General features: G+C 41.5%; 1 protein-coding gene across 1 annotated transcript; it reads left to right on the plus strand.

Moving 5' to 3' along the window:
- The first annotated feature begins 3,592 nt into the window (after positions 1-3,592).
- Positions 3,593-7,228, plus strand: LOC110458535. Its single transcript, XM_021510266.1, has 2 exons — positions 3,593-3,764; positions 3,939-7,228. Exons 1-2 carry the CDS (start codon positions 3,593-3,595, stop codon positions 7,226-7,228), a joined length of 3,462 nt encoding a protein of 1,153 aa, XP_021365941.1.
- Positions 7,229-10,115: the final 2,887 nt, after the last annotated feature.

The following is a 10,115-nucleotide window of genomic DNA, read 5'->3' on the forward strand; positions in this document are numbered from 1 at the left end:
CGTGAACGAATATTTACTTTAAATATTGTTGTCTGTGTTGGCAATAGTCTGAAATGTATTTTCCTTCCGAGGACCAACAACAAGTACTGCTTCAAGAAGCTTTGGGCTCTGCTTTTGCCATAAATAAAGAGTTGACTTCCGAATGAATGATTATATGATTGTTGCAATATCTCCTTAGTGCCTATTGGTAGAGGGTGAAACATATATTTCCTACAGACCAGCAACAGTGCACGTGTGTCACAAATGTGACAAACGGTCAACTAGGATTTTGCCTTGGGTCATATGTCAGTGTACACCTCTTCGTATGATTATGTTAATGGTAACAGCATGAAACTTAAATCAATTTCTATATCCCTCATCCGGGGACCGTGAAAGTTGTCTTGAGTTCATATTTTTCTGACATTAAAAATATCATTTTCTTACTTACGTAAACTAGGGGTATAGCATGGAATCCATTCTACAATAAGTTAGTCAAGTGTATTGTGTGCTATCGTGAAATGTGCTGAGGCAACAGTTAATCACAGTCCCAAAATTTTTCCAAGTTTAGGGTCAATTAAGCCCATTGCTTGCTAATTTCACATCATGTGAATTGCACTAGACTTGCCATGTAAACTTCCATGGACAGTTACATGCTGTGTTATTATATTATATACAGATTTTCAAGCCACATGCGGCTTAATACTGCTCTGTAAGTTACACAAGTATGTTCATGGGACTACACACTGGCGTATTGCATGTATGTGTATTTATACAAGTATTTGATACACAAACAGTTATGCCAGTGGTCTTGGACGGTTAAGACCAGGGTAGGGGTGAGGGATTTCCTCAGCAAATACATCTCACAGAATTTTTTTTATCGGAAAGTCCCCCATCCTTCATAACTGTCCTCATTTAGATATAAATGAATGACATCCATATAAGGAGATATCAGATACCATATAAGGGCTGAGAGACGATATAAGGTCATAGATGGCGCAAGTATCTACTGTGCAATTCCACGTTAAGGTAATAGGATTGTGTCGCCATTTCCCAGTAGAATTTCTTCAAACTTTGTAGTTATATTGCTTTTAAAGGGACATCACGTGAAAAGGCGTTTNATTTATTTAGCTTTAAACATAAATGTGTTGCCAATAAAATTAAACAAGGGATGGGGCACAAGTTTTTACAGCCTTCTCCCGTCATACATTTACAATTAAATGTCAACAATGATAATAGGCATAAACATAAAGTAGATATATTTAAATATATATTGAATTTAGTACCGGAATGTGGCCGGTACAGATGGTACGTGTCTAAACACCTTCCCTACACCAAGGGACAAATCTTTCTGATTTTTNACGGTTTCCAAAGAGGCCCCCAGAGAGGGGCCGTCAGGCAACTGCAACTTCTTACCGCACTATGAAACCAAGTTATATGATTTCTAAGTCCGTATTCAAACTTATTGAACAGTAATTATTCATCTTTAGAAGTTAATTGAACACTTGCCAATATTCAGAATTTAGATTTATTTAGCTTTAAACATAAATGTGTTGCCAATAAAATTAAACAAGGGATGGGGCACAAGTTTTTACAGCCTTCTCCCGTCATACATTTACAATTAAATGTCAACAATGATAATAGGCATAAACATAAAGTAGATATATTTAAATATATATTGAATTTAGTACCGGAATGTGGCCGGTACAGATGGTACGTGTCTAAACACCTTCCCTACACCAAGGGACAAATCTTTCTGATTTTTTTAATATGTTGCCGGGGCAGAGGAGGCCGGGTATTCATATTAGCACTAATTAAAATCTTGCATGTAAAAACAAAAATAATCGTTTAATTCAGCAATATAATTAAATCAGACCATTTTATTGAACCCGGTGATATTATAAATTATGTAAATCCACGGACTTCGATAACACGTATCTCGGTGACCGAGAAAATACGCCGTGGGCCATCATAACAGTTATCCCATGGAGGACCTCATAGAAAAATCAAACTAACCAGTCACTTATCCCTTCCTTTCGCATAAACCACTGTATAATTATAGAAACACAAAGTAAACTCTCTCCAATACATGCCCATTAACATATTAAACTAAGTTCATCTGTGTTCAAACTCAGACAAAGATACTAGCGAGCTTAATAGTTTTAGATATTTATTCATAACATAAACAGCGCTAGCATTTCTGTCGATTCCATTTCAGCTTAACCGGCTATCCGGAAGAATACATGCACCGTACTAACTGCTACGGCAGTTATTTTCTCCTTTGAATACTGCCCACCTGCAATAATGATTCCGTAACGTACTCCTTGCGCTATCTTTTGACCATTTGACAACTTTTCATTTCGTAGCTGACACGGTACAACACTTTTCTTTCGCTTACTTCACACGGCCAGTCATTTTGTTTACAAAGAAATGGTGTGCTATGCGCATGCGCTGGTAGAGGGAAATCCCTGAACAAAACGTTGGTCAGACAGGTAGAAATACCGATGATTTTCTTAAATTTGATCATTTTTATGAACCTATTTCAGCCAAATCCGATCGTTATTTTCCATAAGGAGTCTCACTTGATATGTTTATGTAGTATTTGAAAAAAAGACAAAAAATAAAGTTACTTCACCGTGATGCCCCTTTAAGTAAAAAAAAAATCTGCCACAAAAAAATAAAGGTTGTCATAATTTTAAAGAATTTAGATAGAAATTTATGTAAAAAGGATTGACTTTTGAACCTGCGTTACCTAACGCGTATGTGTCAAAAAATAAAGATATAATAAAATAGAATTTCACTTAAAGAACCCAAACTACCAACCTGTACAGAAGTGACCAGGAGTGTATATATACAATCTAGGACAAACTGGAGTACCATATGGGGTAACGACAGGCAGATTCGGACGTCATGCACGCAGATTCGTCGAGCACTTTGCAATGAAAATGTCGTATGACATCATAAGGTTTTAAAGTGAAAACGTCATCTTCAAATAATTCGCGATGACTTTGTAATCGCCATTATAGTTTTGATCAAACGATTTTTTTTTATCAATTAAGAAGCAAAATCGATCAATCCCGTTTTTCATAAAATCATTTATGATCGATAGCTTATAGTCTAAAGTTAAAATAGTTAGCATTTTTATAAGATACTTTTTTGAAGAAATTTAATACGTAACATATAAAATAAAAGATATGATTATTGTATAATTATATAGACTCTAATATAAATTATCTGACGAAGAAAATTTAATGACATAGCTGGCATGATATATCTTCATACGTCTCTGATTCGACCATTTCTAGGTCCTACCCCGTATCAACATTTGGTCTTTATATCTGCCCGAGGGTTGATGATAGGCACAGAGACGTATATAATTATACAGTACGCGTACATATGGTACGACATATATAAAAGGTCAAATGATCACACCATTAAGATATATCACGGAATATTAGAAAATTCCAATGTTAGACACTTGCGTCTATGCATGTTTTCGCCATTGACCATTGACCTGATATTATTTTTCCTCTTCTCGCTCGATAATCACATAAGTGATTGAATTCTAACTTACAGATAGTCTATTACGTCTAGAGACTGATGGACCCGGCTGATGATGTCAATGGATTCGCAGTATTTCACCAACTGTATAGGTACATATTTCTTCTGGGAAACCAGTGACTTCCAGGAAAGGCTGGATGGCAACCAAGAAAGATTGGTGACGCTGGATAGACAGATGACATCCAGGAACAGACTGGTATCTGGGCACTACGGGTTGGCAGCCCAAGGTGCAGTCCTTGCGAGAGGACACCATTAATCCAGCTACAACACAACAAGAAAAAACACTCCCCCAAAGCCTTCCGAGAAGGGGGGGGGGGGGGATGAAAGGCTTATACGGACAGATATAACGGAAACGACACGAACACGGACGCAAACTCGTTTGGTACAAACAACGCTGACAGGAGCATCAGCAGAAGTAAAGTGCCAGTGCGGAAAGGTGTGTAAGAACATCCGGGGATTGAGGATTCATCAAGCAAGGGTGAAGTGCAGACTTGTGGAGTTACAGACGCAGCGCTCAGAAGTAATTTCTGGTGAGACGCAGGAGGACCCCAGCCAGGAGGCACCCCATAGTGTTGGGGACCTCTCTGCTTCGGTTTCGTCACAGGTCAGCCATTCAGACTTGAGTGATACAAACCACGACCAGGGTGTTCAAGCACATCCAACACAGCCAGCACGAAGGTTGAGGATAGAGTGGCCAAAGATGAACAACAATGAAGCTTGGAGAAGTTTAGATGCTGACTTACATACCATCCTAGAGTCGGCTCTAATGGGAAGCGTAGAAAGGAAGGTTGAGGCAATGGGAACTTTCATCTACACATTCTGCAAGGAACGATTTGGATTAGGAGGAAAGCAGAGAAATCCTAAGAACGTAATTATCCCGAATAGAAGACAGGATAACATCCAACGACTCAGGCGAGAACTGAAAGCAGTCACACGACAGTACAGGAGGGCAAGTGATATAGAGAGGATAGGATTACATCAGCTGCGGGACGACATCAGGGAGAACTTGGCAAGACTCAGGAAAGCAGAGCAGGTTAAGAAGGCAAGGAAGGATAGAGCAAGGAAGAGGGAGTCCTTTATCAAGGACCCTTATTCTTTTACAAAGACTCTGCTGGGAGGGGAAAGATCAGGCCGTTTGAATAGTTCAACAGCAGATATTGAGCAACACCTGAGGGAAACGCACGGAGATGAAGATAGGGGCATTCCACTTGGGAACTGTCCACGGATAGAAGCAGAGGAGCCGCCAGAGTTTCCGCTTGACACCAAGGAACCAACTTGGAAGGAGATCCAAGATGTTGTTAAGAAGGCAAGAACTGGTTCAGCTCCAGGCCCAAGTGGAATTCCTTATAAAGTGTATAAGAAGTGCCCACGGCTTTTGAGGAGACTATGGCAGTTACTGAGGAAAGTGTGGAAGAAGGGGAAGATACCACCATGTTGGCAGAAGGCAGAGGGATGTTTTGTTCCAAAGGAGAAGGACTCAAAACACATCGGGCAGTTCAGGACAATTTCCTTGCTGAGTGTTGAAGGCAAGATTTTCTTTGCAGTATTGGCAAGAAGGATGACATCATACATGATGACCAATGGATACATTGACACATCAGTACAGAAAGGAGGTATCCCAGGCTTTTCAGGTTGTGTGGAGCATACCAGTGTGCTCAGCCAACTAATCAGAGAGGCCAAGTCCAGCCGAGGGAATCTGACAGTAGTGTGGCTAGACCTGGCAAACGCATACGGATCAATACCACATGAGCTGATTGAAGTAGCCCTACAACATTACTTTATCCCGGAGCATATACAGGGAATAGTACGAAGCTACTTCAGTGGAATCCAGGTGCGCTTTACTGTCGGGGAGGATACAACATCCTGGCAAAACATGGAGAAAGGAATAGTGACAGGATGTACCATATCAGTCATTCTATTTGTCATGGGGATGAATCTTATCATCAAGGCAGCAGGACGGGAAACCAGGGGGCCCAGGACAGAATCAGGAATCTACCAACCATCGAATCGAGGTTTTATGGATGACCTGACTGTGACTACCACCACACATGTCCAAGCAAGATGGGTTCTGTCTGCATTGGAGGAGGTAGTCTCATGGGCGAGGATGAAATTCAAGGCAAGAAAATCAAGGTGCATGATAATGAGGAAGGGACGACTGACACAACAGTTCAAGCTGAAAGTACAAGGAGAAGAGATCCCATCAATTGCGGACAACCCAATCAAGTGCCTAGGAAAGTGGTTTGATGCATCACTGAAAGATACCAGCAACATCAGCAGCATGCAGAAGCAGGCAATTGAGTGGATGAGGAAGATTGACAAGTCAGGCCTGCCAGGAAAGTTCAAGGCATGGATCTTCCAACATGGACTGCTGCCGAGACTCATGTGGCCCCTGATGCTATATGAGGTCCCTTTGACAACAGTGGAAGGACTGGAAAGATCCATCAGCAGCTACCTGCGGAGGTGGCTTGGAGTCCCGCCCAGTTTCTCCAGCATTGGGCTCTACAGCCGGACATCATCACTGCAACTCCCACTGTCATCGTTGGTGGAGGAGTTCAAGGTAACAAAGGCCAGACTAGTGATGACGCTGCGAGATTCAAAGGACGTGAAGATAAGAAATGCAGGAATCCAGACTAGGACAGGAAGGAAATGGTCTGCAAGCCAGTCTGTGGAGCAGGCCGAGGGCGCTCTCAAGCACCGGGACATCGTCGGAGCAACCTGCTCAGGCCGGCAAGGGTTGGGGACAACCCATTTTCAGACGTGGGAAGGATCAGATGATAAGGAGAAAAGATCTCTGGTACAGGGAGAAATCCGCAGAGAAGAAGAAGGGACCAGGAAAGCAAGGGCAGTGGAAATGGGCTCTCAAGGAGCATGGACGAAATGGAAGCTGCCGGAGCGAAAACTTACATGGACAGACCTGTGGCGCTATGAACCATTGAGGATCCAGTTCCTGTTGCGGTCAGTATATAACACTTTACCATCGCCAGCGAACCTTCATCTGTGGGGACTAGTCGAAGAGCCAAAGTGTCAGCTATGTCAAGAACGTGGGACCATGGGCCATATCCTTTCGGCATGCAAGACAGCGCTAACACAGGGACGATACCGGTGGAGACATGACCAGGTGCTTCGGGAATTGACAGATGTTCTCGAGGTGGAAAGGAAGAAGAAGAGACCACCTCGTAAGCACAAACCATCCTTCATCCGGTTTGTAAAAGCAGGGGAGAAGGAGACGAAAGCAACATCAGGCAACACTGGCATTCTGGAAGGGGCAGAGACATGGGAGATGAGAGTTGACCTGGGGAAGAAATTGGTGTTTCCGGACGTCGTACAGACAACGCTACGTCCAGATGTGGTGATATGGTCTGCCGAATCCAGGCAGATTATAGTCATCGAGCTGACTGTGCCCTGGGAGGAGCGGTGCGACCAGGCCAATGAGAGAAAGAGAGCCAAGTATACGGAGCTCATGGAACAATGTAGGGAGCGAGGGTGGCGTACTTGGCTGTTTCCTGTGGAGGTCGGATGCAGAGGGTTCCCGGCACGCTCAGCCTGGAAGACATTGCAGGCTGTGGGATTAGTTGGAAAGACACGCAAGACGGCGGTGCGCAGGCTAGCAGAGGCTGCCGAGCGCGCATCATGCTGGTTGTGGAACAGACGGGAGGAGAAAGACTGGAAGCCATCCATTGACGGGCAGTGAGTTGATCGCCACTGTCGACCCACCATCACGAGGACGTTCCGGGACAAGGGTTGAAACGTCTAGAGACTGATGGACCCGGCTGATGATGTCAATGGATTCGCAGTATTTCACCAACTGTATAGGTACATATTATATAACCCCAGTTTCATATAAATGTGTTAGAACTGTTGTAAACATGCTTCTTTTTATCTACAAGTAAATAATCTCAAGATCAATTCAATAGTTCACGATGACCTGGGTCCGTATTCATGAAACCGTTCTCATGCTCGAGCATGGATTTTATGCTCTAGCCTAATTTCTTGTTCCGTTTGAAAATTATTTTAAAAAATCTTATTTTGGCAATGATTTGGGAAAGTGCGAAGAGACTACCAGCTGAATGCTGTTTTTAATATTTATGTAACTGACTTTTTGATCGTGTGACATGATTTAATTTACTTAATTAAGCGAGTTACAAGAAAACTGGTTTGAGCACAGAATCCATACTTGAGCATGAGAACGGTATAATGGATATGGTTGTACATTAACGCTCGTCCTCTTTGGTGCAGTGGATAACGCGCTTCATGGTCGTTCAGGTCGGACCTTCAATTTACATATATTTAATTTCAAGATCTTTTGTTGAAGGATTTTCGAATCTTCCTCACCTTGTTGTGATTCCTATGAAGATAAGAGATACTTATCTGAACCACTCTGTTGAGAAGGGGGTCCAAACTGGTCCTTGTGGTATACCGGAAGAAACGTGCATGTCCCGTCTCAGAATCTTCTCTTCATACAGTAGTCTTCTGTTGACGACCTGCCAAAAAAGTATATCCTTGAAATATTGTGTATGAAGTTGTGAGACAACGTATCAAAGGCCGTTCGTCATCAAGTTTACTTGAAATGTAAGTACATGTAGCTGTAGGGATCAGGTTGATGTTTTGCTAAAATATAGTTATCCACAAGTACTTAAAAATAAGGCGTTCTCTTACAATCGATTGAAAGTTATCTTATTAAATTCATAGAAAATATCTTACTAACTTGTACACAGGATTGGCATTGCTCATTGGAAAAGTGGAACGTTAATTTGCCAAAAGGTAATACAAGTGTACGGTACTTTCTGTAATAACCACAACCCTGTACTTCCGTAGTAAAGGACCGGTGTTGGAAGGATATAACTGGCGGTTTTATTGGCAGGGTGTTATCTGGAAGTGCCCATAAACATTGTTCTGTTGGAGACGACTGGCCAGCCTTGGGTGATGCCTCTGATGCTCTGACGCAAGTTCAGAGTCCTCCTCCAGTGGACCAATCCGTTCCTCCTATGTATGCTTTTCAAACTAATATTGGTTTGTTTATACGACTCATCTGTAGCACGAAATAAACTTTCAGTATTAGCTATAATTTTTAGCATTCTGTTAATTAAACGTAAAATTCAAACAATTCTAATTTCTGTTTGACTAAACATAGCTGATAAGAATACAGACATAGATTCACGCATAGTCATCGATTATTTGCTGTGATTACCAACAAATGCATTTTTTATCGTAAAACTATTTCAACTTCTACCAATTCATCAAGATCAAATTACTTCTAAGCCTGAATTATATAATATAACCTGCTTTAAAGCCACTGCCCAGTTATCAATGGTTAGGTGTATCCTCAAAACAAAAGACAATGCGTATTACTATATACATGTAGTTTGTATTCTATAAAGGAATTGATGGATCATACTACAAATCAGTTGCCCCAATCATACACTAACAGGTAATGTGGACACAAACAAGTGGCCCAGTGGGCCTGTATCCCTCACCTGGATATCTAAGCAATCATGGCAAAACATGCTCCAAATAAGATCTAAGGTCAAACCCCAGGGCAATCCTGGAAGCATATGCGATTCTCGTCTCTTTATACTCAACAACTGTATATATGGTTATAGGGTGGGGATCTCAACCGTTTCCAAGTTGTGACCCTTAGCCAGACCTAAGGGTCAATGCTAATATAATGATTGGGTCGTCTCTTGATCTAATCATTTCAAAGTTATGACACAGGGACTAGGTCTCCGAAGATGGATCCGATCCGGCCAGACTGGAATCATATGTGCATTCATCTCTTTATACTCAGCAATTGTATATATGGTTATAGGCTGGGGATCTCTACCATTTCCAAGCAGCACTATTTTTGGTCTTACCCCTTAGCCTGCCATTTGTACAATTGTTAGTCCCCCACCAGCTAGGGATGCTTTCCTTAAAAGCAATACAGCCAAAATACACTTTTTTGCCTCGCCCTCCCCTATTGGTACAATTTTGAATCCCCACCACCTAGGGATGCTACCAGTCAAGTATGGTTGATATCCATCGCTTAGTTCCAGAGAAGTTGTTTTAAGCAATTTAGCCGAACTATCCCTTTTGGCCTCACCATTTGTTTAATTTTGAACCCCACCACCTACTGATGCTACTAGTCAAATATGGTCGATATCCATTGCTTAGTTCAAGAGAAGTCGCTTAAACCAATACGCCCTAATAATACTTTTTGGACATGCTCCTCCATTTGTACCATTCTGAATCCCTACCACCTAGGGATCTCAAGAGTCAAATTTATAAAAAATTCTATCAGTGGTCAAGAAGAATTCGTTTGAAGAAAGTATGGACGTACGGACGCAATTGTCCTTCGGACCCGGTGAGTTAAATAATATAAGAAAACTGTTGTACTTCTTTTAAATTCAATATAAAAATGAAACATTTCTTTCCTTCACTTATTTTCCTTTAATGACATATTATTCTACATACAAGCCTTGAAAAATAAAATAAAATAATAGCCATTCAATCCTTAAATGTTTATTTAGGCCGTTACATAAAACAATTCCAATCATATAAATATTTAAATTGGTATTGACCGATCTTCAAGTGTTGAATCA

The sequence above is a fragment of the Mizuhopecten yessoensis genome, unplaced genomic scaffold (assembly GCF_002113885.1).
Source record: "Mizuhopecten yessoensis strain PY_sf001 unplaced genomic scaffold, ASM211388v2 scaffold9651, whole genome shotgun sequence".
Taxonomy (NCBI): Eukaryota; Metazoa; Mollusca; class Bivalvia; order Pectinida; family Pectinidae; genus Mizuhopecten; species Mizuhopecten yessoensis.

Bases quoted from the DNA above. Each gene is read 5' to 3' on its own strand.
- LOC110458535 (XM_021510266.1), top strand. From the start codon at position 3,593: ATGTCAATGGATTCGCAGTATTTCACCAACTGTATAGGTACATATTTC. The intron at 3,765-3,938 runs GTGCAGTCCTTG...CAACGCTGACAG, and splicing joins CTACGGGTTGGCAGCCCAAG to GAGCATCAGCAGAAGTAAAG.